We start from the raw sequence: 25,881 nt of genomic DNA, 5'->3' as shown, positions 1-25,881 counted from the left end.
ATCCGAGCAGGTGGCAGCTTTGTATAACTGTAGACAGGGTAAAAGTAGATAATCTGGTTCCATTTTTCTCAGAATTTTTCTCAGTTTAGTCCCTGAGGTTATTGGTGGTTTCTGGGTAAGCAGGGTGAAAATAAAGTGCAAATCAGGTAATATGATGGATTAGATAAAGTTGATTTCTGTGGCAGATTGCAACTTGGAATGCCTAAATAAAAATGGTTGAATGCTTGAAGCACTTGAAAGTGAAACAAAAGCTGTGTGATAAGAAGGGAAAATATCAGGGCATGGGAAGAATGGTCAGAGAGAAGTAAAGCAGCCGTGTTTTCAGTTAAAAATGTAAAATCATAGTCCTTCAAATGTTACATGACAGGCGGCTCTAATGCCAGTTTGAGCTCATATGGGGGTTCAATCCAAACCTTTTACAAGTCGCAGGTGTTCAGTTGGAAAAGCTACAAGCTGGAAGTGTGCATGATGGTTCTTTGATTACTGGATTTTAGCTGTCTCAGTGTCCACTCATGGCTCCATCTCTGTTGTAATTTAATTTTTATTTACAATTTATAAAATTAGATTATGAAGTGTGATTTGTAGTGTGATCTTGTGTACCACTGGATTTCTTAACTGGGAGTCTGGAAGAATAGTACCAAATAGCAGGGCAGATATCAGATCAGATTTATGGAGTGAAATTGCAAATGCGCTTTCCTAAGCTCATTTGTTACACGAGCACAAAAAGAATTTAGTAAGGTGTATCAGTTTTCAATTCAAAAACTGAAAGCAGTTTGATTAAAATTAAATTCCTGCTTGCCATAGGAAGCAGAGTGCATGCAGAACATACAACTTGCCAGCTTTGCCTGACCAAGGCTTTTCATGTTGCAAGCCTTTGCCCCCTTCCCCAGCGCTGCTGGCAGCGCCGCAGTCTCGGTGCCTCCGGAGCCAGCTGCACGCGCGACCTGTGGATGCGGGGGAAGCTCAGATGGAAGTGCTTCTGATCTTGCACTTCTGCAGAGAGAGATAAAATATTTGAGGTATGGTGGGGAGGGAAGGGCTGTGCCCATTAGAGGGTGTGGTGTGCAGCGTCTCAGCTGCGGTGTAGCTGCATGCCCGAGTCATCCTTAGGTGGGGAAACAAATGGTGATTAAAGGCTGCCAGTTCTGATTTCTTTGTGTTCCATCTTGCACATCGATACTTCAGCTGCCAGGAAGAAGTTAACCTTGTTAAGGGCTCGCTTTGCTTTCCGGAGCAGTAATTCTTGGTATGCCCTCCCTGCAGCCCTGACAGCTCCATACTGACACTCAGCAGCGCAGCTCTCAAGGGTCGGGTTTCTTGTCTGCTGCTGAGGAAGTTCTGTGGCAGCCACATGCAGCTACTCTTTACTGTTGTTTAGGACCTAATTACTGCTCTGCTGCTCTTGCTTAGTGAAGAGGAAGCTGTGACTGGTACTTCCCTGCTTTGAAAGAAAAGGGAATTCTTAGAGGTTTTTTCCCATGCTGGCGGTGTTAGTCATAAGCGCTGCTCTCCACAAATGGACTTGTGTATGCAATTCCAGTGGATATCAGTCTCACTGCAAGCAAGTGCTGATGCTACAGAGTTCACTTCCTCCTAGACAAAAAATAAAACAGTTTGGGTTTTTTTTTCCTTTGATTTACCAATACCATTATATGCAAGGGTTTTTTTTAGCAAGCTCGTGTAATAGCACTAAATCATTTCTCATTTTCCTGTTTTAGAACTTGGCTCCTCAGCCAAATATTTTTGTTCATTATGTGCAGATGTTTTGCCACTTACTTGGGCAATACTTACTGTTAAAGAATTTAAGTGTTCTTAAACATCAATTTTAACATGGTTCATATTCTTTCTGACCATGGGTCAATCAGTGTTTTAAGAACTGCAAGAAAAGTATGAGAACTTTAAATGCTCAGGCTCTTCTGTTTGTAATGAGTATCCCTTTCTGTTTCCAAGTTGTGCTTAGTTTGAAGCAAACTTGTATTTTGTAAAGGCTTTTTGCTTGAGGCTATTTATTAGATGTAGGGCATATTTCAGTGAGCAGTTACCAGGAGAAGCCTAATACACAGGTCAGGCTTGAGCTGGCTTGGGACAACATCCTGTGAAAAGCCTCCTCCTTTAAGGGAGAAGGTGACCAAGAGAGGTTGGTGTTCTGCAGCTGGCACTGACTCACTTTTTAGCAAACTTTTTCAATATTTTTAAAATAATTTGTTACAGTCTTGTGATAGCTACTGTGGGAGCACTTCTAGTCTGTCTTTTGCTGTGTTCAAAGAGAGTTAGCCTAAAAGAACCAGCTCCATTGCTGGTTTGTTGGTGTTTTTTTATTCAGTTTTTTTGGCTCACAGCATTAATTAAATGGCATTCTTTTCCTGTATCTGACATGGCTTGCACTCAAAGGACCAGACCACAACAAAGCTGAAAGCCATTTGTTTGGCAGACTAAGGATGTTTGTCTTTGCCTGGAAACGTTTGTAGAGCTCCTGTTGACGGAAAATGAGCTGTTCAACAAGCTGGGAGTAGTTTTGGATCTCAGTATTAGAAATTAAACTGATGAGAACTGTTTTCAATTGTGTGCCTTTATAGTTTCATTATGACAAGTAAATTCCTAATACTAAGAAAATAAGTTTCTGTATTGAGAACCTTCGTGTTGCATTTTCTGATATTACACCTTGTACTGTGTTCCTGTGGGCAGGGAACCTCAGAGGTGTGAGGTTTTATCATACCTGGCTGTTTGCAATGAATTTATTGTGTGATGTTAGTTACTATGTCATTTCTTAGAAGCTGATGCACGTAATGAAATCTGTAAAACCTTTATCCAGCATACTTTGGGAAAGTTGTATGATGTACATTTTATTCCTCAGTCAGAAATAGACTATAATACATATTACAATGTCAGGAATTTATAGATAAATGTATCTATTTCCCCAGATATCCCCATCTTTGTCAAAATGTGACATATAGCTGATAAATTGACTAAGGGTGCACAGTCTAAAGTGCATTTATCTAACTAAAATTAGTTTGGTGGTGGTTGTATACTATTCTCAAGTATTTTTATTTTTAATTTCCTCTGAGGCAGAAATAGTCTGTTTTTTAAAGAGCTTGTTCCCAGTCACCCACTTGAACAAATGGCTCATGAAGTAGAAGCTGCTTTTTGACATGCTTCATTTGGGTTAGTAAAGCAGAGTAGTCATTTTGTGGATCAGTGGTTTGGTGAGGGTCTGACCCAACAGGCTTTATCTGGGTATTGAGGGTGCAAGATATCAGATACCAATTGAGAGTGAATTAAGCCAACTCTCTTTGAAATTGTAAAAACTGATAAGAGCCTTTCAGTTATATAAGCTGTGATTAAAAGTATTAATGGAGTATTCAGAATATATTATACACCAGTTTAGCTGAAATGAATGAAAGGCAAGGAAAAAAATAGCTATAGATTCAACGGCTTTTAAATTCCTGATGATCAAGAGAGAGATGATGTAGTCTACCCTGTCTGATTACATATGAAAAAGCTCCAGAAATAACATAGTTTAAAAAAGAAAAGAAGGCAATTTTACCTCTCTAGAGGATAAAGAAAACATGTGCACAGAGCTTTTGAAACTATTTTGCATGGCCAATAATTCCCTTGATCAATCAATTGTGATTTCATTTAAGCAGCTTGTCATCTAGCAAAGTGTCAGGCACAGACCTGGGTAACAAGATAATGAAAGCATTTGGAAAACTGTTTTTTCTCTGTTCAGGTAGTGTGCCTGTCCCAGCTGGTGCTGTAGCAGGGAGAAGGTCTCCTGGGCAGTGCAGTGAGGATTGCCCCCCAGATGTTGGCATTTGCTGAAATTCTGTGATTCTGAAATATCTGAAAGCAGAGAATGGTTAGAACATGTGGTCTCCAAATTGTGAATTTGTCCTGTTGTTTTATTTAAAACCCACCCCTTGCGTTTTCTTTTATTAAAAATCACAAAGGCACAAGGATTTTGTTCTGTTGACTCTTTGGTTGTTTTCTATTTGTTTCTAATGTTTCACCTTTTATTTTTTTATTGCAAAGTTTCACCTTTTCTTTGCTATTACTGAGTAAATACACCTACAAGTTTTTGAGTTGTTACTAATATGTGTAGACATACCAAATTTCTTCACTTTATCTGAAATCTGACCTGAGCCAAATCTTGCAGCAGCACTTTTTTTTCCCTTACTGTAATTAACAATTGCTGTTATCCCTAGCCTATATTTACAAAACTCTTGGGTTTTTTCCTGTGTCTGCATTCACTTGGAGCTGTGGACTTCTATTCTGCTTTGGTCTCTTGACATGAAGTTCAATATGATGTTAGGTTACTGATATTCCTGTAGAAATTTGTGTTAGGTTTCTAATAAAACCTCTTGATTACTCCCACGTTTTGAAGCATGCTGTTACAAAATAGTTGACACTGAAGAACATCATTCCTCTGCAGTCTTGGGCTGGCTGGGTGAGCTGCAGAGTGAGAACTTGGCTGCCATGTATTGTTGTGCATAAAAAGGAGAATTCTTTGGTTTTCTGAATACAAGAGTATTTGTGCTTTAAATTTTATTTGTAATAATATTTTATCTTGGAACTGCTTTTAATTAATCTGCTATTTACCAGCTTTGTTCAAAGCAATTTTTCATATTGCAGTAACACCACCCGTGGCATTTTTAGTATTATGGTTATGAATTTATGTGTATCTTACAATAGTCTTTTGCAGCAGAGTTTTGAGAGATAAAAATAGTTAACTACTGTTCAGTCATTATTTTACTTTCATTTCTAGTTTGTTAAATGTCACTCCATGTTTTCATTAAGTTGCAGAAGGACAGAGTTTGCTCTGTGTGACAGGCAAAGTTGAAATCTTCAGAAATAGTTACTTAAGCACAGCCCTCTTCACATGAGTATTGGCAGTGGGGAAGGGACAGACAGGACATGAAGCATGACAATATCCTTACAATCAGTGCACTATCTCTGGATTTAGGGCAGGGGATATAATGTCATCCTGCAGCTTGAAATGGGCAGTTGTCCCTCCCCACCATCCTGTAGGGGTGGGCTAGAGATGGAGCGCTGTTATATGGGGAAGTTGTGTGTTTTGTGAGGTATTTCTGTTAAATAATTCCTGTACTTTGTGTGTCAGTCAGGGTTAACAGCAGTGCTTGCAGAAAGGAAAGCAGCATGATGGGGTCAGGAAAGCACCATTTGTGTTCTGCCCTGTTAATTTTGGGAGCACGTTCAGCATGCTGCACTGTCCGGGCAGGCGTCAGGCTGTGTCAGGGTGAGTCAGGGGAGCTGTGCTGGCAGACCAGCACTGCTGTGCCTCAGTTGCCTTGCAGCAATGCTCCTGAAGGGCTCAGGGGTGGCCTTGTCTTCCCTTCTCTCTGTAGAAGTTGCTCCTTGCTGGTGTAGGTGGATAACATGGTTTTTGCACAATATAAACAGCTGATGTTCCACCTGTGAGCTGCTGTTGTAGCACAGTAATACTTGGCTTTAACAAAGTACTGAAGAGTGCTGAATCCACACCAGTAACAAACTGCAGTGGTCTTCTAAAGGTGTTCTGGTGGGGATTCACAAAAATTTAGAGCTGTACTTTTTGTGAAGGGAGTGAAAGATGTGTGAGATGTACTGGTCAGCAGGAAGCTGCGTGGGCTCTTCTGACCCCAAAAGTCTGCAAACCACAGGGCTAAGGTCACTTCTTTCCTCAGCTGTCTAGAGTTCTTCCTGGGTGTTTTTGGGTTGTTGAGGGTTCATTTGTTTGGATGGGGTGTTAAGCAGGCATTTAACTCTTCCCTTCAAAAAGTGCTTATTTCATGAACTTCATTGATAATGTTTAATAATGTTTGCCCTTTCTGTTTCAATGACTATATCAAAGTTTTCATTCTTTAAGGAGAATGTCTGTTTGTTAGTGATTTCATTAACTTATCTCATGTTTTATGTTTTTTCAGCTCTTTAGAGAAGTAAGAATAATGAAGATCTTAAATCATCCAAATATAGGTATCTTGTTTCTTTCACATAATTTCCACCTCTGGAGAAGTTTTAGCTTTTTCACTATTAAGATTGCTGTGGCATGAGTTTAAAAGATTATTTTGCACTGGAGTGTGAATTTACTCTAAGATAGCAGTAATAACTGGTATTTCAGAACTGTGTGTTTAAAAAATAAAATAAACATTGTGATCCCATTGCACAGAACTGTTATTTGCATAGCTAACTGATAAATTTGCTCCTTTTGAGTATAGTATTGATTTTTGACTGAATTCAGGTTCTCATTAAAAATTAGCATATACACCAAAACCAAGAAGTGGTCAAGAACTTTTTCAAGTTTGTACATTTAAATGATGTGGTACATCTATGGGACTGTCAGCAGACTGGTAACTGATTTGTCACCACGTGTGTCAGTTCAGTGCACACATGTGGCTGTTGCTGATGCTCAAATCTGTGCATGTTCTGCTTAGTGTAGTTCTGTTCCCATGTAAAAGAAGCAAAGTATTGGTTCTTGAGAATATGTTGCTCTGTAGGAGTTGACCAAATGTGTTATAGTGTTTTCTACTTAGGAGCATTAGACAGAAAGCTTCTTTAAATAATCTGATATTATCAAGTGGCAGGCAAACTGTTTGGGCATTTTTCTCTCACAGAATTCTGTGGGGTGTTAATATAATGCTTCTGCAGCTAGTTAACTGATGACTAAATGTCTTTCTTTTCTAGTGAAGCTATTTGAAGTCATTGAAACTGAAAAAACTCTCTATTTAATAATGGAATATGCAAGTGGGGGTAAGTACCTCTTTGCTGCAGTGACGCACTAAGCAGATTGCCAAGTGAGAGAAAACACTTGTTTTCTTAAAAGTTTTGCTTTCTTTTTCAGCAAATATTTATGTCAAGGTGCTGTAAAATATTGAGGAAAATCTTTAATATTCACTGGGACTTGTTTGGTCAACATAAATAATACATGTAACTTGTAAAACCAGCTTCTAAAACTACAACTTAGTAACCTTTGCTTTTTTTCCCACAACTCAAATTAACTGGGAATCTTTTCTCAGCCACTGATTGTTCCTGCCCATAACAAATACTAATGTTCTCAATTTACTGTATTCAGTTCCCTACCTCTGGTTTCCTGTTTTGTATAAGATATTTGGTAAAATCATGTTCAGATGAAACATTTCTGTGTTTCTTTAATTGTTGCTTTCAAAAGCATGAGCACTGCAACTTCTGTTTTTAGATGTTGATGACATCTTACATATCTTAATCACAGGCCTTCTACTTTCATGAATTGTTAGGCTTAGCCTTATGCCATTTTAGAAAGAGCTTAAATGCTCTTCCTGATTCTAGAAGGGATGGAAAAATGAACATTGTGCAGTGTCAGATATTCTCACCAGAGCCAGAATTAAGGTATTCAGGCTTAAGTTACTCCTTGCTGGCTAGAACTTAATATCACTCAGCTTGTCAGTGTGACCCTTGAGCACCAGCATCTGGGAATCTCAAACAGTTGAGGCTTTTATTTTAGGTGCAGGAAGGAGATAGACCTTTTTCAGAGAAAATCAGTGTTGAATTCAGACTCTTACATTAGATTATGTAAAGTTTGTTCAATTGCTACAAATAGAGCAAGATTCTCTACCCACTTGTCTTTTCTTCCAGCAGCTTCCTAAATGCTCAGCCAAGGTTTGCCTAAACAGGAGCAGAGTGGGTATTATGCCATTAAAATATTGGCTAGTACAGGTGTTTGGGGAGACATCTCTGGGTTGTTTGATAGTACTAGACTTAAAAGTGAAGTCTTATTGCCATCTAGTGATTGGCTTCTAGGAGGTAGAAAGGCCAGTGGTTCTCTGAAGGAGTGAGGACCTTTCCTGGGGTGATGAGGGAGAGGTGAGTACTGTACTGGTCTAAAAGGCCAGGAGCAGTGCCTTTTGATGTGCCATGCTGTGCAAGACAGGAATGGCTGGCACTCACAGTGGCAGGCATCAGCTTCCCTGTCTTCTCTTTATCAAGGTAGAGGTCATCATGATGCACATGAACTCTGCCTGCAGGATGAAAGACATTATTGCTCCAGCTGCAACACTTCACATAAATTGGGGATAATTCTTTCCCTGGTGTCGTTTTCCCTGAATTATGAAGTGTTCAGGTTTGCTGCTTCAAGGTTTTTTAAGAAACAGCTGTGAAATACAGCTGGGAGAGTTACCTGAGTTGAGTATTACAGAATACACTGCAGAGGGAAGACTCTTTTATGGGAAGTCCTGACATTCCCTCAGATGGCTCAGTGGTTGCTTTTCCTGTGGAGTGACTCCTTTTTTTATTGCAATCTGGTGGAGTTGTGTCTTTTAAAAAAATAAATATGATATTACTCAGCTCTTCCCTTGTGAGGTGGCTGTCTACAAAACCATGTTTCCTTGCTCAGTAGGGAATGTTTAAATACTTGAACCACTTCTAAAGTTTTTATGGTTTTTGAATACTAGTAAGGACTTTTTAAAACTGTGTTATTATTCTGTTTTTGTAGTTCTTACGTACATGACTGTTGGTTTTTAGTAAAGAAAATCTCCTGTGCTTTCACAAACATGTCAGTGTTTGATGGGCCAGTGGCCTACACCTAAAGCTCAAACATTGTAGTCTGTATTGATGTGCTCTGAAATGACTGCATTGATTAAAGAGGGGAAAAACTGAAACACAGTAGGTCTTCAGTAATCTTTGGTCATCCACAGCTGTACAACAGTGGCCTTGTTCTGTGTGTTTTACAGGTATGATGGTTGTGTGAGGGATTTATCAGTGTGTCCTGCTGTGCTCATTCTTGTGACCCTCCTTGTGGGTACCTTTTCTAAGCCCAGGTTAAAGCTAAGGTTTTTGATTTTGTTTAGAACCATTTTATACACATGCACAAATTAAAATTCGAGTGTTGGTATGATGGCATTTACAAATATCATCCGTTGTTCTCATATATGAAACTTTTTTTTTCTGAAGCAAAATAAACTCTTGTGAGAAAGTCTGTGAAGGGGTAGATGTCATCTTTGTTTACAAAACAGAAGTATGCTGCTCGGTTTCTATCCTAAGTAATTGGAAGGAAATGGTTTCCTTTGTGTATATCCAGTCACTCATTATTTTCTTGTAAAAGAGATGATGGTGTAGTAAATTGCACAGCAGTTGTGCCTTGTTCTCTTGAGCTGTCCTGTAATCATAAACTTGAAGTACAGTAATTCCAGTGAAGCTGCTGTGGGCAACTGCTGGAGAAGAATCTCTACATTCTGAAATGGGCATTAATGTATCTCGTTTTTGAATTGTAGGGGAGGTGTTTGACTATCTGGTTGCACATGGAAGAATGAAGGAAAAGGAGGCTAGAGCTAAATTTAGACAGGTATGTATAACATTCCTATATGTCAGCTTTCCCCTCACCCCTGTTTTTAATGCTGAAATGAGTAAAACAGCTGTCCTTTGCATTTGACTTACAGCAGTGTTCAGCATGTTGTGGGCTCCTAGCTCTGAGTAATAAAAAACTTATGTCACAGCAGCTTTGAAGGAGTCAGAGTCTGTTCAGTGGTGCTGGTTTCCTTAGTGCTGGGTGCCAGGGTGTCCAAGAGTGCCAGAACACAGAGACTGCTTGGTTTGGAAGTGTATTCCATTCCAAAATGCATTTCCTCTGGGCTGATTTCATATGTCCTTAGCTCAGCAGGTCTGTGACATTTTGGAAGTTGTTCAAATGTAACAGGCTACTAACAGGCCAGTTTCAAAATGCAGACAGTGCACGTAGTGGGGATCCATTCACATTCATCTGCTTACATGAGAAGATACTATTTAATACTTGTTCTAAAAAGTCACAGAAAAGTAATGTCTAGACTTGTTAGTTTAACTTTCTTTATGATGGATAAACTAGCCCTGCCAAGGTATGGGAATTTCATTGATCTGCAAAAAGCATTTCCATTCTACAAGCAGTAGTCAACATAACCAGTCAAACAGTACTGAACATAACCAGATATTTTTGCATAACTAATTTAAATCCAAATGTCTGCTCTCAGAGTTTCAGATCTGACCAGTCTTAAACACGTTTCTGCTCTTGGATAGCCTCTGTAATGTTGTGACAAATAATAAATGTCAAGATTATGCTCCAGCTTAATGCTGCTTGAAAATAATGAGTAGGGACAAGAGTGTTTTTTGAGTGGTGTGTAGGGGTTTGGAACTGCTGGATTGTGGCAGTGATGTGTCAGTCAGTTGCCCTGTTGGAAGGGGAGGCTCTAATGGTTTCACTTCTTAAGTGTAGCCATACATAATTGAAATTTGATGTAGGATATGAGACTTCCAGGAACCAAATTAATGATTTTGCTTTGTTTTCTGTCATCTTTTTAAATCTTGTATTTACCCTTTTTAATCTTTTGGGGGGAAAAAACACACACCAAAATGACCACCACCAAACAAACAACCCAAAAGCAGCTGTAGACTTCATGTCCCCACTTCATCTTCTTCATTTGTGATTGCTGGAGTTATACAGCTTGACAGTAAGGAAAACTTTTCTTACTCTTCAACAGTCTTACATGTCTTTTTAAAGCTGCTGCCTTCACTTTCATATTTTGGTAGGTAGAGAGCTTTCCTTTGTGATTGAAGGTTTCTGGTTTGTGCTTCTGTGCCGTGTTGGCAGTAGAAGTGGTGGGATGTGAAACAGTCATTCCCACTTCAGCCATCTCTTCTAAATCCCTGGCTGTTGCCTTTGTAATGTCACTTGAAGAGCTTCAGAATAACTTGAGAGGATTGACTGTTCTCTCTCAGATGTGAATAGTGGAAACTTCTGCTGATAGACTCTTTGCTCTCAGTCCTCAATTTCTTTCATCAGGAGCTATGTGGAAAAAGATCTTGCAGTAATTACATTAAAATTACATGTTTCTTCCATAAATACCTATTTTTTTTCTAACAGTTTTACTCCCCTTTAAGTAAGAACATACAGAAACAGGTCAAACATGTTTTACAGGTACACTTAGTGCTTAATTTTATGGGATAATGTGGGTAGTGCAGGATATATGTAGCTTCATTTTCAAAAAGAAGTGTGGAGGAAAAGAATTTAAAAGGGAGTTACCTGCTGAGCTGAGTGTTTGACCCATCAAGAATTGGGTTTATGTACTCTAAGTCTGATGATTTTTTGAGTTGGTTTGTTGGGGTTTTTTTGTATTTCAGTAGCATAAATGCTGTTTATTAAGGTGTATAGATGGCCTCACTTGTTTGCACTGGAATACACTTTTCAGTTTTTTCATGCAAGTCTCCTGGTGCAGACAGCTGTGCTCTGTCCTCCCCCAACAGCTGATTTCCTGGCTGCTGAGCTCAACCAGTTTTAGAGGACCTTGATCTCAAAGAAGGGAGGTTCTTGAAAGCTTCAAAAGCCTCAGTTCCTGGGAAAAAAAGAGAGAAGCCTGGAAATAAGCAGAGGAGAGAAACTGTAGCACAAGCTGATTGGGTTTAGCTAGAGAGAAAAGCATTCATGCTGGATGAAAGTCAGGTAGCTTTGATCAGAGCTTGGCGTTTATTAGATGCTAAAGCTCAGCCTGAGGGACAGTGTCAAAGGAAACAAGGGAATTAGATCTTGCTGAGTTCACAGGTCATGAAGCTATTCATTTCACCTTACTGTAGTCCTGGAATAGCTTTGTATCACTTTTGGTCATTGTTGGAGGAAGAATGCACTCTGCAGACCTTTATCTGATGCAGTGCAGCTGTTCTCTGTTAGATAGAGACTTATGACATAATAGTCTTTTTTTTTTTTTTAATTTGTTAACTATTTTAGCAGACAGTGGCTCTTTCTAAACTGAAGAAACAGTTGTGCCATGGTATTGAGATTAGTTCTTACAATAAGTTGTATTATATCTTGTTTTCAGATCATGTTTCTCCTTTCAGTAGATGTGATTTCTGGCTCAAACACTTGTGTTTTGTCTGAGGAGACACTTCCTCTCTAGCAGGCAAAGAGCAGGATTCAGTAATTGTCTCTTCTTTGCTTGTTGAAGATAAAAAGGAACTGGTTTTTAGTCCATTTTGTTAAACATATGTAAGGTTTTTAGCAGGAAAATAGAATGTAAAGACAGTAATCATATTATTTCAGTTGCACTTGAGAAGGTACAAAGTCTAAGAACACAACTATGCTATCCAGTTCTTCATTTCAAACTCCTTTTGTGTAGCCATGTGTGAGAAATTCAAATTGAGAATGTTTTGCATTCTTAATGTCACCTTAATTATTCTTCCCCATTACAGACTTCCAGGCAGTTCTGGTTCAGTTTCATCCTTTTTCCACAAAAAATCTGATGCAGAGCAGCAAATCTTGTTAAATTTGTGTGTATTAATTCCCTTTCTTTTCTGCAAGCAATAAGATCTGCCCTTTTTCAGTGTTCTCACTGTTTCCCTGCTGAAGCAGTTTAGAATTTTTAATGCTGGTAGATGTTAGGACAGATCTTAGAAAATTATAAAATCCACAAAATACATCTTATTGGTGTGTTCCAGTAAAGCAACAGAATGCTCTTAGCAGTGTGGAAGGGGCCTTGAGAAGTCATTCATCCTTTTGTCATTTAATCCTTTTAGAGAATGGTTCTTCTGCCTATATTGAATGTCTTCAAAACCTATATTTATACAGATTTTTGAAATCACTCTTTAGAAAAGTTTTTCAATGTTCCAATTGTTACTTCTACCAAAAGCTCAGATGCCTTTTCTCCCCTTCTCTTCACCTGCCAAGTGTCAGAAAATTCCTCACACAAGAAGGTTAGGAAGTGAGGGAGTTGTCAGTGGAAACAGTGATGGAAGCTGGAAGACAAGGGTTTCAGTCTGGAGCAGCCATGCTTTGTGCTGTTTCTCATTCAGTTATGTTCTTCAATTATTAATGTCCTACACATTTCATTATTTCACTTCACATGGATTGGATCACTTCTGCAGTCTCTGTGCCATCCTGTTGCAATGCAGAGGAGTTCAAAAGCATCTCCAAAGGAAGCTACTGATTGATCATCTGCTCAGCCTTCTGCTCTTAGGCAGTCACAATAAAGCAGTTCAGGAGTGAGTGGTGATAGTGCTGTGTCTCTGCAATCCTGAATAAAGCCTGAGGTGTTTGTCATGCTGTCAGCACTGGAAGCCCCTGCAGAGTGACTGGGGCTGAGGTAATGGTAGCAGAGAGAAAAGGAATGGAAACCAAAAGGAGGGGACAAGTGGTGGCATGGGAGCACTTTGGCAGTTTCAGTAACTGTAAAAAGCTGAACTTGGAGTCTGAAAGAGGGAACCAGCATATAAAGGAAAAAGCCAAACCAGAACGAAGGTGTAGGGAATGGAAATAGTACTTCAGCTTTCCACTGTCTGCTTGGTTTCTGAGGTGACATTTTGCATGGGAGTGATTCAATATTACAGGGCACAAAGATCACTTTGGTGCTTAAGTTTCAAATACAAAACTTACTGGTGCATCAGTTATTTGACCTCCCAAGAACCTACCAACACCTTTCATGTGCTCTAAATGCTGAGGGAGAGAACCCTTGCTCCTTCACCAGGGCAGGAGATCCTTACACTGGACTGGTGATCTGATCAGGAGTTATTTTCTTGTGACAGTAATGCTACCTCATCTCTTTGCTGGGGAAGTCTTCTTACTCTTGAATGAAGACTGAAAATATATTTATTGAAATGTAGTTACTATTTTTATGTGCAGTTTCAGCCTCAATTCTGACCATGCATGCATGACAAAAGGCATTTGACTGCATTTGTGGTCATGAAAGAATAATACTTTATGCAGCTTTTCCATACATGTGAAGTTCTGCAGCAATGCTTATGACTCTGAGAAGCAATGTACTATAACACTGCACTGTGTAAATAGCTTATATGGTTTGCTATATAAAGCAGGAAAATCTTTATGATATTTGGAAATTATCATTGAAGAAATTGTTCCTTTACACTTGAGAGACACAGGAGAGTTTTTCCATTGAGCTTGCTATGGTATACAAAACACACTAAACCATAAACTTAGACAGCAAATCTCTGTAAGATGCCTAGTTGCTTCTCGTTGCATAAATTTTGACAACCAGGCTGTTTCCCAGTAGTTTCTCAAGTAATCAAAGCCTATTTCTTACCCTTTTCTCTCTGGCATGGCATAAAAAATCACCTTTGGAGAGGGCCTGGAAAACCTCAGTCTAGGGGGAAAGCTTTTATAGCTGTATACAGTATTGGAATGGAAATACTTCAGTAACCTTTCTGAAAGTCATTGCTTCTACTGGTCTATAATTAGCCCCACAGGAAAAACAAAATCCTGGTTCAAGTATAGGAGAAAGCAAATAGATCAAATAACATTGAAGTTATTCAGCAGCTTTTTCCTAAATATACTGGTCACTGTAGGAGTTGGTTATGTAGCTCTGACTGGATAACTTCATGTCAACTTCAGTAATAAATGTTGAAATCTTTGATTAAAGCTCATTACATAATTTGGTTTGTTTTCTATCCAGATAGTATCTGCAGTGCAGTATTGCCATCAAAAGCATATTGTTCATAGAGATCTCAAGGTGAGTAGGAAAAAGTGTGTGCAGTGTATGTGTGTCAGCTTCTGTACCCGTGGGTGTGACCTGTATTGTTTCTAAAATATAGTTTATACTGAGCTTTCTGATTTATTTATTTATTTATTTATTTACATATGTTATAGTGAGTCTTGAGAAATATTTGCAGCTTAGAACCATTTTAAATAAAAGGAAGAGGATTTATAAAGCTTTTAAATGCAAACATTTAATGGCTGCTGAAAGATAACCTCTCCCCCAGTGGTCGCATTCAGATCTGAAGCAGGTCAGTGTTAGCTGAGAAATCTCTTTTTTTTTTCTTTTTTTTTTTAAGTGGTAGTTTGATAGAGATATGACAAGAATTGATGTTGAACAGAATGAATTACCAGTAGTGATAATGAAACTGAAGTGTGGCTTCTTTGTAGCTTGGCATGAAACAGCATATCTCTTCTTTAAACTGTGCCTTTTATATTAACAGTACTGCTACATAATTTGTTCAACTTGCCATAGCTTTGTAACTTAAAAAAAGCAAAAAACAATACCACCACTAAAAAAAAAAGAACACTTGAAAACACTTTAAAGGTTATGCTTATTACCAAAGTATTGCAAGAATACCACATGCTATCAAGTATGGATAGTGAGACTATATCTTATTTTCATCTGAATAGATCAAAATGTAAGATACATTTCTATGGAGAAAAACAGATGGTAATGAGTTTTCAGGCAGTGAAACAGCTCCCATAGTCTGAAGCCATTGTACAGAGATTTTTAAAACAGGACATGCTAATGATTGACTAAAGCACACCTAAAAACCTTGCAAGGAAGGGAATGTTATTGGGTATTTCAACTTCTTGCCTTTTAAGAACAAGTAAAAGCAACCAACAGCATTCTAAATCAAGTATTTTATTCATCTACAAACCATTCTTTCTCTTTCAGGCTGAAAATCTATTGCTAGATGCAGATATGAACATTAAAATAGCTGACTTTGGTTTTAGCAATGAGTTTACAGTTGGAAATAAACTGGACACCTTTTGTGGCAGCCCACCATATGCTGCTCCAGAGCTCTTTCAAGGGAAGAAATATGATGGACCTGAAGTAGATGTTTGGAGTTTAGGTGTTATTCTTTATACTCTCGTGAGTGGATCTCTTCCCTTCGATGGACAGAACCTAAAGGTAGCTTTTTGTGGACTATGTTGGCCATGTTTATCTAATATTTTATCTAATATTTTAAGTGACTTGCTGCTTACAACTTACTGTCTTTTCTTGTTCTGTTACCAAGGAACTTAGAGAAAGAGTGCTAAGGGGAAAATACAGGATTCCTTTCTACATGTCCACAGACTGTGAAAACCTCCTCAAACGTTTCCTGGTGCTAAACCCAACAAAAAGAGGCACTCTAGAGGTAATTGCACAAATGAGGTGCATCACATTTTGCAAACTGCATTTTTGAGCTGTAATTTATTATTTCCATGCTGTTCCTATGCATATTTGGGGTGGGATTTGGAGGTGGGATTGTTGATGAAAGCACATGAATCTTCAAAGATACTGTTCACTGGGGTTGTAATACACTGGTTCCAGTTACTTTCAAAATCAATGTGTCATAACACTTTCTATGTCATATAACTTTTCTTGGTGGTTAGCTTGTGGACTCCTGCATTCATGGATGATCCACCACATTGTTTTCCACATTTTCAGTTGTGAACTGGAGGTTTTGGCTCTTGTAGTTGCCTTTTGTACCCTCATGGAGGAGTAAAGACCAAAACAGGGCTTCCATGGAATTCTGTTGTGGAGCTTGGAATTCCAAGCCATGTCAAACTTGTCACACTGCTCCTGGTCTGCATTGCAGGCTTTTGGCTCTCAGCTGTGAGCTGGAATACAGCTGACTGTGGGGAGAAGCTTGACTTGATGTGTATAGTTGATTCTCCTCACTAGAGCAAAATAATACTTGCTGGAAATGTTCTGGAGAACAAAAACTAGGAAAGACCTTAGTGTTTGTTGCATAAAGAAGTTGTTCTTCTCACAGCTTGTTTTCTTTGCTGCTAAGTGTACTTTACTAACAAAACTTTTTTTTTTTTCCATAGCAAATTATGAAGGACAGGTGGATCAATGCAGGGCACGAGGAGGATGAACTTAAACCTTTTGTTGAACCAGAACTAGACATCTCGGACCAGAAAAGAATAGGTAATTGAGTACTTTCCAGGACCACAGTACTGTTTGCATGATGTGGAGGGTTGTTTTTCTTTTCTCCATCACCACCCTGTATTTGTTTGACATTTGGAAAAAGGAACTAATCCTTTAAAACTGATCCTTGATCAGGTTTATGTTCTCAAAATTAATAATTCTGTTTTAATTCTTTAAATGTTGCATCCTTTCTCTTGAACACTCAGCCAGCCTGAACATCAGAGTTTCAGGTACTTACAGAATGTCTGCTTGGTTTTAGATATTATGGTAGGAATGGGATATTCTCAAGAAGAAATTCAAGAATCCCTTAGTAAAATGAAGTATGATGAAATCACAGCTACATACTTACTGCTAGGAAGGAAGTCATCAGAGGTAAGTACCATTCTTAAAACTGCAAAGAAGCAAATGAGAAAGTGTCCTTAGCAGTGTCAGAAGCAAAAATTAAGTCAGTTACTGTAGGCATCGCATTCCTGCACAAACATCCATTGCACTTAAAGTCATGTTGTTCTACTCATCAGCAGTCCAAATTAAACAGATTTGTTCTCACCTGATTTTGAGCCAGTAAACTCTTGGCCTTTAGGCTCTCCAGAACTGCCCTGTTTGCTCAGCAGTTACTGTCCTGGCCAGTCTAGGAGCTCAGGTGGGAATGTGCCAGCTGTAACTATTTTAAGAGAACCAAGGAGCAGGACTGACCAACCGGAAAAAGTTCTTGCATTGTAGATTACCTTTCCATACAATGCTGAGAGGGCTCAGCATCAGTAAGCTGCTCTTGGTTCCTCTGCTGGAGGAGTTGGTGTGGTGGCCTCTACAAAGTTTATCCTCTCTTCCTGTTAAAGTCTTGGAGAACTCTGAGAGTTCTGAAAAGACAAATTGATTTTCTTTACTGATTATCCTTTGAGGACCTGCAAATTCCACTGAGTTTTACCTAAGACATTTGTACAACAACCTTAAAGAAGGTGGGATCTCTAAGCAGCTGCCCATGCCATCAGTAATTTCCCATGTAGCAGAGCCACCTTCCACCTCCCTGTCCCTGCTCCCAGAATGTGCTGGATGTTTTGTTTTGTCTGAACTTCTCGTTTTAATACTCTCGTTTGTATTGTAGTTGGATGCAAGTGATTCAAGCTCCAGCAGCAATCTTTCACTTGCCAAAGTTAGGCCAAGTAGTGATCTTAATAATAGCACTGGACAATCTCCTCATCACAAAGTTCAGAGAAGCATATCTTCCAGCCAGAAGCAGCGGCGGTACAGTGATCACGGTGAGCATTTCTCATTTTCAGTCTTGCAGGGTACAGTGACTGCCAGTTCTGCTCAGTTTCTGGATTGATCTCCATCCCCCAAGTGTAAGGAGGATGACAGCAGCATAGTTCACAGCATGGTGCTTAAATAGTTTCGTGAATAATTGATTTTTTAAATTGGTTTTGTTATAAAGGGTTCAAAAGAGCTTTTAGAGGAGCACTGAATACACCAACTTAATTCTCTTGTTCTGCCTTGTGTTGTCCCATAAATTCCTGACTATGCTGGCAAAATCTTGTTGCACAAATTGAAGAGAATGTTGCAACCCCCTTTTTCATGAAAAGCACAGCGCTCCTCCCCCATGCTCTTGTATGTCTGTTCAGCTTTTGTTTTCTTTTGACACTAGTAGGTCAGCTTGTGTCTAAAACTTGAAGAAATGTCAGTTTGCCAATATTTCTGGTTTCCTGTTTCCTGAGGCTAGTGTCACTTGGTCGTCCCCCAGGAATTCAATTTCTAAAGAACAATAACTCTGACAAACTTACAACTTTTCTGCTTAATGAGAGTGCAATGTAGTAGATTAGGATTTTCTAAATGTCTTAAACATCCTCCTGCTCAGGCACTCAACTCATGAAAGGAATCCCAGTTTAGGCCATTTCTCTGCATTCAGAGATTATTTTGCTTGGGGAGTCTTCTGGGATGCCAGTTACTGGGGGTTTTGATATTTGTAAATCATGTTTTAGCTACATATTATATATTTATATGTTTATGTATTTATATGTATTCTTTATGTCTGTGTATATACATACATACACTTTTTGATTAGTTCTTATTAAAACATTTAACTAAGAAGTTGATTTAACTTGATGTTACAGAGGTAACATCAGAGGTGTGAGATGTCAGAGAACACAATCCTGACACACCCCACAGACCTTACCCAGTCTGAAGAAGGCTGTTAAAGCAAGAGGAAGCTTGGCACTGTTGAAGGGGCTTCCTCAGGTGTGGGAGCAGTTGTGTGTTCCTGGCACACTGCCACTTCTGCAGGAGCACAGAGCAGCAGCCACCAGTGCTGCTGTGCCCAGGGCTGTGTCACCACCTGCCTGTCTCAGGAAATTGGCCTGAGCAGCACATGGCAGCACTGTGCTAAGGAGGGATGCTCTGGTTTGAATGAGTCAGTTGCTTGTTAAGTGACTTTAAGGTGACTCTAAAGGGTTCTTTTAGCAAGCCAAATAAGAAACCTTAATGAAATTCTTGGAACTTTCATGGAAATCAAGTTGTACCTTCACCTTACAAGGTTTTTGTTTTTCACAATATTCTACTGTTTCCTGAAATACATCTATTTCAATAATTTAATTGTCTTTTTGCAGCTCTGGTTCCCAGTAATAACTGTGTTGGTTCTCATGTGTGAATACATTTCCGTTGTGATAAAAAATAGTCACTGAACTTCTGAGAAGAAAAATCCTTTTCCTGTTTCTTTTGTTTGTTTTTTAAGCTGGACCATCCATCCCCTCAGTAGTGGCATATCCTAAAAGAAGCCAGACTAGTACTACAGACAGTGACCTCAAAGAGGAAGGAATTCAGTCAAGAAAATCCAGCAGCAGTGCTGTTGCAGGAAGAGGAATTGCACCAGCTAGCCCAATGCTTGGGAATGCCAGCAATCCCAATAAGGCTGATATTCCTGAACGTAAGAAAAGTTCAGCTGTCCCTAGTGTAAGTAGAAAATTTATTTATCAAAACCTTTAATTTTTTTGAGGTGTATAAAAGTGTTAAATGTGTGATTTATTGGTGGTGTTGATTTAACTTTTCATTTGTCAAGAATAAATGTAGGTATTTTTCCCTTGCGATGTCAGCTACTCAAGTTACCTCTTAATAGTTTTGAAGTAGTCAGTATTCATAATTAGCATTAGTAGCTAATTAGTAGCTAACAGACATGATTTGGGTGTTAAGAAAAATTAAAACAAAAAAAAGGTAGTTATGTTACTTTTGATACCACCAACCACTCCTCTGTGGCCTCTGTACAGAAGAATGAAATCTCTATTTTTGTTATCCTGCTTTATAGTTTTGTGTGTATAAGGAACCACCTAATCTTTGTCCTCAAACATTATTGTTTTAAGTCATAGTTATGTTGTTAAGATTATCAAAGAAATGTAGTTCTAAAAACCCTTCAAAGATGTATTTCAGCCTGTATTCAAAAGCAGTGTGCCTGGCTTTTGTCCTTGTGGGCTTCCCCCACCTGCCTCTAAACCACAACAACAACAATAAAAACATACAAAGGAGCAAAAGTAGTAAATGTTCATGGTTTAGCAACAGGCAGTGTGCCAAAAGGAAGAAAATCCTTTGTTCATTTTGGCTTTAACTTGTGTTCTCTATGGTTCCTCCCTCAAAGGCAAAGTTGGAAATCTGTTTTCACATAATGCTTCAGTCATGTGACATTTAAGATGTTGGGATTTTGTATTGAAAAACTTCCCTCTTTTCAGATGAAAAAAATTCTCAGTCCTTTATTCAACTTGTTCAACTTGCAACAGAACTTTTCTTTTTTCTAACTCATCCCACAAAGCTGTGACAGTTCTTTGGTCATAACAATTAGCACCATTACTTACAGCAAACGGGAACATAACTTCCTGAGCTGCAGGACAGTCTGAAGCAAAAGAAGTGAAATGAAACTTGTTTTACTTTACTGGCCCTGTATTGTCAGTTGGCTCAGTGGCTAGTAGTGACTTGGCTCAAGGACATCAGCCCAAGAGTTTCCTTGGAAAAACACATCTTCTACTGTAGCAGCTGTTATTCATAAATGTGAACAAGAATTCAGGATTTTGGGGGACCCTTTTTGTTTTTGTGGTCCTCCACAGTTTCCCTTTGTTCTTGATCAGCCCAGAAACCATTCAGATTTGGTTTTCTCTTAAAAGACAGTTCTTAGCTATTGAATCTCAAAATGGCAGGATAATCAAATCAGTTTTTGTCCTACTTTGGACTTCACTTGGTATTGTCTGGTGCCTTGTTCAAAAGATTTGTGTCACAGTTACAACATACTTTACATTCAGTATCTTTTCATCTGCTATTCTGTGCCACTCCCAGATATTGGGGATTTATTCCAGTAGGTTTATTTCAAATTTCTTACTACTGTACCTGAAATAAAATTTCAGCTCATAACCAGACAATGCTTCCCTGACTCAGTGTGCAACTGATCAGCAGCATCCAGCTGATCTTTTACTAGCAGTGATACCAGGTGGTGAACAGGAAATCAGACTTATGTTGGCACTCAATAATTAGTGTTTAAAATTGTCTCTGTTTATAGCTCTTCACACCAGACAGTTCAAACTCTTTTTTTTCCTTTCCTTTTTCTCCCCCCTGCAAAAGACTGCAGAGGTGACACTTTTGGCTTTCTGATTGTTGGGAATGAAGGGAAGCACTGAGTTTTTACTCATTTCCTGCAGCTGAGTAGGGAATTCTGTTTCTTACAGTGTTGGCATGCATCTAGAAGGAAAAAAAATCTAAGGAGTTACCATATTGTCCTGAGGTTGAAAAAAGCTTGAGGTGAAGAGAGTTTCTGTTTTACTGAGCACTGAAGTCCTGAAATCTGTAATATGATGGAAAAATGCTGAAGAGATGTAAAAATATCTGATAAAAACAATTAATGCTTTCACAGAACAGCAGAAGCAGTAGAACCAGTCCTTGCTGGAGACCCTTAGTCAGATGTGTGCTACTGTTATTGAGTAACAAAGCATAAAAGCCTGCACTTAAGGATAAGAGTTGTGCTTGGAGTGCAGACAGCTGAGTCTGGGACTGGAGTGAGGGGCTCCAAGCTGTACTTCTAAAGTTGATAAGAGTGTTTAAACTCTTGTAAACAAAATTGTTCTGCAAGCTGAACAAGTACACATCAAAAATCTTCAAGCTATTTGGGCAAATACCAAATTAATAATGAGAACCTGCTACAGACATTGGATAGTTACCAGGAAGTGGTATATCTGTGTTTTAATAATTCCCTGTTTGTTTCTTAGAGCTTTGGATTTTTTCCTCAGTGTTGTAATAAAGCTGTCCCAGAACCTTTAGAATAGCTTTGAGAAAACTGGAAGAGGAGAATAGGTGCTACATTTGGAAAGTTATCCAGGACCAAAAACCATACTCATGCTCTTAACTAAAGAGATTGGTTCACTGTTGTAAGTCAGAAGCCTTTTATGAAAGTTTTTCATCAGTCCTTCCTCTGGTGTCTCTTAATGGGAAACAGCCTGCCACACTAGACTCTCTCTAGGAAAAGAGGAGGATTCTGTACCACAAATTCATCCTTTGTGCAGTGATTGGATCTTGTGCATGTGCTCACAAGTCTCAACATGTGCTGGGCTGTGTCAGCTCCTCCTGCAAAGAAGGCAGACAATGCCATGAAGATGAACTGAGGCAGCTACCCCTGACCCTGGGAGCTGTCATTCCAGCAGGGAATGGGGTGCTGCTCACACCAGTTTCCAGTGCTGTGCACCTGTGCTATTTAGTCATGTCCAGAGATTAGCAGTCTGTAGATTGGCTGAACAAAAAGTCACAGCTGAAGAGCTTCCTTGATGAATCGTGAAAGGTCAGACACTAGAAAGTGTAAAGGCCCCAATACCAAGACTATTCTTGCCAAAACTGAAATTTGAAACCTTGAAGTGCTTAATCTCTTCCTCTGACCTCTGAAATCTGAGTCAAACAGGAAAAAATGTGTAGTGATGATTCCATCTTTGCATTTCAGAATGAGCTGGGAGAGTGTGTCCTTGCAGTCCTCTCATTTCAGATATGAATACCAAAATTCCCAAACCTGAAAATGTCTAGTCTTAAAAGTCTGGTCCAGCACAGAGATTACAGTCTTGTCTTTCCAGATGTGCCACACGACAATTTGTAATGTTCTGTGGTGTTTTCTCAAGGGAAACCAACATTTCCTGTTCAAAGGGGGCAGGTGGAAAGAAGCAAGCCACTGACTATTGTGTTTATTTCACACCAGAAGACCAGTGTTGGATGTTTTAGGTGCTTCATCCTCTAATATGTTCAGAACACAGAACAAAATGATCTGCAAATACTAATAAGCAATATTTCACTGTACCATTGGTTTGTGAGGCCTCCAAGAAGTGTCCTGCACAGTGTGGCCTCCCAAGAGCAGATAAACAAAACTTCACCTTAGGTGCACAGCTTTCATTGCTGGCATGCTTAGTAAAGAGAGAGGAGTTTATACAGTGATAAATGTCAAAGTGGAAGAATTGCTGGTGGGGTTTTTTAAAATAAATAAATGTATATGAAGACAAGGGATGTATAAGGAAAAAAGCACAAGGAAAGGGTCAGGAAGGCTTCTGCTGATGCTTGCCATATGCTTATCCCTAAGGAAAATCTAGTGAAGAATACTTGAGAACCCTTTAGACGGCTGCATGCATCTAACATGTTAATTAATTGTTCTGCCAATCTAAAATATCCTTTGTCTTTGTACTTTTTAACACCAGGAGGTTGTGCACTTCACTGTACTTTGTGTAAAAAGATGTGTAACAAACAGGTCAGCAGTCTCTTAGACAAGATGGCTTCAAGGTTAAATAGCTCAGGGAATGTGTTGCTGGAGACTCCCTAGATAGCAGATATTTTGCCTTAAGGCACTGGAAGAGCTTTTGGTATTTATTGAGAATACTCCACTTTAACAGTTTTATTTCAGGTTCGGAAACAAAAAAGGTTTGGCTACTCTGCTTTTGTGCTTGAATTAGTTTTTCCTTTCTTTTTTTTTTTTAATCCTTCTTGCCATGATTCTCTCCTGTGACCGTTTATGCGAAACCTTTTCTTAATGCTATTTTTAAAATCCGCTGAGTTTCCCTTGTCCGTCATAGCATAACTCTTCAAAGAGCTCCAAAAGGTTAGTTGAGCATGAAGTCCCCTGCCTGATTCTTAGTGGCCCTCCTTACTCAACATGTGCTTATCCAGGTGCTGACCAGTCATTCCCTTAAGCTGACCTCCTCCAAGACTTTCCCCAGCAGTGATGTTTGAAGTTTATAGCCTTTTTTGCTTCCTGCTTTGCCCCGTGATCCTTTTCTTTAAAGAAAACTTTTCAAGGTTTTTTTCTACTTTTCCAACCATTTGCAGTTTCCTGTGTTTTGTTCTTGGGGTGGGGAGAAAAAAATACAAAGGCTTGCCAGCTTTTACTTCCTCTACGACCTGGGGGTGCATGTTTGTCTGGACCACCCTGCTTTTCCTACAGTAATTGCATCTAACTTTTTATAATTCTGTTATCTGTGAATTACCTATAGCTTCTCAGTCGTTCCTGGAAAATTGACCGCCAACTTGGGCATATCTCCACCCTCTTTCTCTGTAAAGACAGAGGCAAAGTAATTCTATTTCTTTTCTCCCCTCTAAAGTAAGGTCTGTAGTTTAAATCCCCCTGGTTCTCTTGTCCTCAATGTACTATGCTTGTATTGAAATGTGTATTTTAAAAAATGTCTTACTAAAATTCTCTGCAATTTGTCTCTTATTCTTCCCAGTTTTTCAAACTTGTCTAGTGTTTCATAGTATCTTAATATTTAAAAGTCCATGTTTACCTTCCCACTGAATTTTACCACATCTGTTTGTTAAGTCTTTGCCTTTCCTATCTTGTTTAAGGGTATGGTTATAACTTAAAGGAAAATTCTTCAATCTACAAGTGGTAAAGTATTTCAAAAATAGGCTATAAAGACACAGGCTATGCAGATGTAGAAGAATGCTGTTTGTACTCAGAATTTTTAATTCAGAACATTTGTAATTAAAACCTTTATGGAGTATTAATTTTGAGCTATCAGTATGAAGTACAAGAACAACCTGTTAGAATTTTTTTTTCTGATTGCAATATTCCTTACAAATACTAGATGGAGTTTGTATATGAAGCTATTTAATTACTGTAAGTTGTAGAGCTGTGTAGAACTAGCATTAAGTAAAAAACCTTCAGTTATATGCAGACTAACCTCAGAAAAGCCTTCTGTGGGGAATAACAAACCTATGTTTTTTAATTGTAGAATAATACTACCCCTGGAGCAATGACACGGCGCAACACATATGTTTGTAGTGAAAGAACCACTGCTGATAGGCATTCAGTGATACAAAATGGCAAGGAGAACAGGTATATGAAATGTCTTCCTATGGTGTATGTCACTTGTCTTCACCTTTCCAAAACAATTCTAATGCCTAATTTAAAAATAAGTGGTATTCTAATGTAATTCATGCTAAAAGGTGAGTATAGATCTTTGGTTATGGAGCACCTGTAAGTATGTTGGGGCTTGGGGGTTTTTCCTATGTTTAATTTTATAGTCTTTATACTTAGAATGTAAAAGGAAGTTTCTGATTTCTGGTTAAATACATGAAATATTTGTGGCAGCCTTCATCTTAAATCTGTTGTGAACTCCTGTGGCCAAACTCTTCTGCATGTGCTTGCAGAAGGGCCTTGTTTAGTGTCAGCCTACAAAGTCCATCTCTCTTCAGCCATTCTCTTTTTATAGTTCACTGTAAACTCTGCTTCACTGGGATTATTTGAAGTACCATTTTTGTTGCAAAGTCTCAGGGAGAAGGTAATTTTTTCTGAGCAAAGATGAAATTATGATCCACCATTGTCTGGGACTAACAGCGTTCCTTGCTGATACTCTGCCAGTCTAATTGTTTCCCAGGATTTACAGAACTCAGCTGCTTCCCTCCTCAGGCTGTCTCCATATTCTGAGTGAAAACAGTCAGAGAAATAACACATTTCTTTTTAATTTACTGAATGAAAGCCTGAGTAGAGCATGCAGTAGAACTGGAGTTAAACACTGTGTTGGCACTGTGGTCACATCTATTGCCATCCTGTGAAGACTAAGAAGAGCTGTCAGAAATAATATTTTAGTGAACATAGATATCAGGTATAGAGTAGCAGCTGGGAGGAACACCACCAAATTTCCTGGCTGGCTGAGGTATTTTAATTTCCAGCCTTTCTTGTCAGAATTTTACTGCTGTCAAAAGATGGTAGCAATTAAGTAGTTAACCCTTGCCAGGAGAGCACTCAGCTGGTTCTTAAAAGAATGTGTACCCCTCTACTATG

At 38.9% G+C, this 25,881-nt stretch overlaps 1 protein-coding gene across 11 annotated transcripts in view; it reads left to right on the top strand.

The window, feature by feature from the left end:
- Positions 1-25,881, top strand: part of MARK3 (microtubule affinity regulating kinase 3) — a 62,131-nt gene that overhangs the window by 20,174 nt on the left and 16,076 nt on the right. For all 11 annotated transcript variants that reach the window (XM_084208448.1, XM_084208454.1, XM_084208449.1 and 8 more), the window contains 11 exons: positions 5,922-5,970; positions 6,679-6,744; positions 9,240-9,310; positions 14,391-14,447; positions 15,372-15,608; positions 15,715-15,834; positions 16,514-16,613; positions 16,873-16,985; positions 17,716-17,869; positions 19,336-19,553; positions 24,830-24,933. In XM_084208448.1, coding sequence (XP_084064574.1) covers positions 5,922-5,970; positions 6,679-6,744; positions 9,240-9,310; positions 14,391-14,447; positions 15,372-15,608; positions 15,715-15,834; positions 16,514-16,613; positions 16,873-16,985; positions 17,716-17,869; positions 19,336-19,553; positions 24,830-24,933 — 1,289 coding nt within the window. The remainder of the gene's footprint in view (positions 1-5,921; positions 5,971-6,678; positions 6,745-9,239; positions 9,311-14,390; positions 14,448-15,371; positions 15,609-15,714; positions 15,835-16,513; positions 16,614-16,872; positions 16,986-17,715; positions 17,870-19,335; positions 19,554-24,829; positions 24,934-25,881) is intronic.

This window comes from Fringilla coelebs (genome assembly GCF_963513975.1).
Source record: "Fringilla coelebs genome assembly, chromosome: 6".
In the NCBI taxonomy this organism is placed as follows: Eukaryota; Metazoa; Chordata; class Aves; order Passeriformes; family Fringillidae; genus Fringilla; species Fringilla coelebs.
The sequence above is the reverse complement of the archived record's forward strand: the minus strand, read 5'-3'. Positions and strand labels throughout refer to the sequence as shown.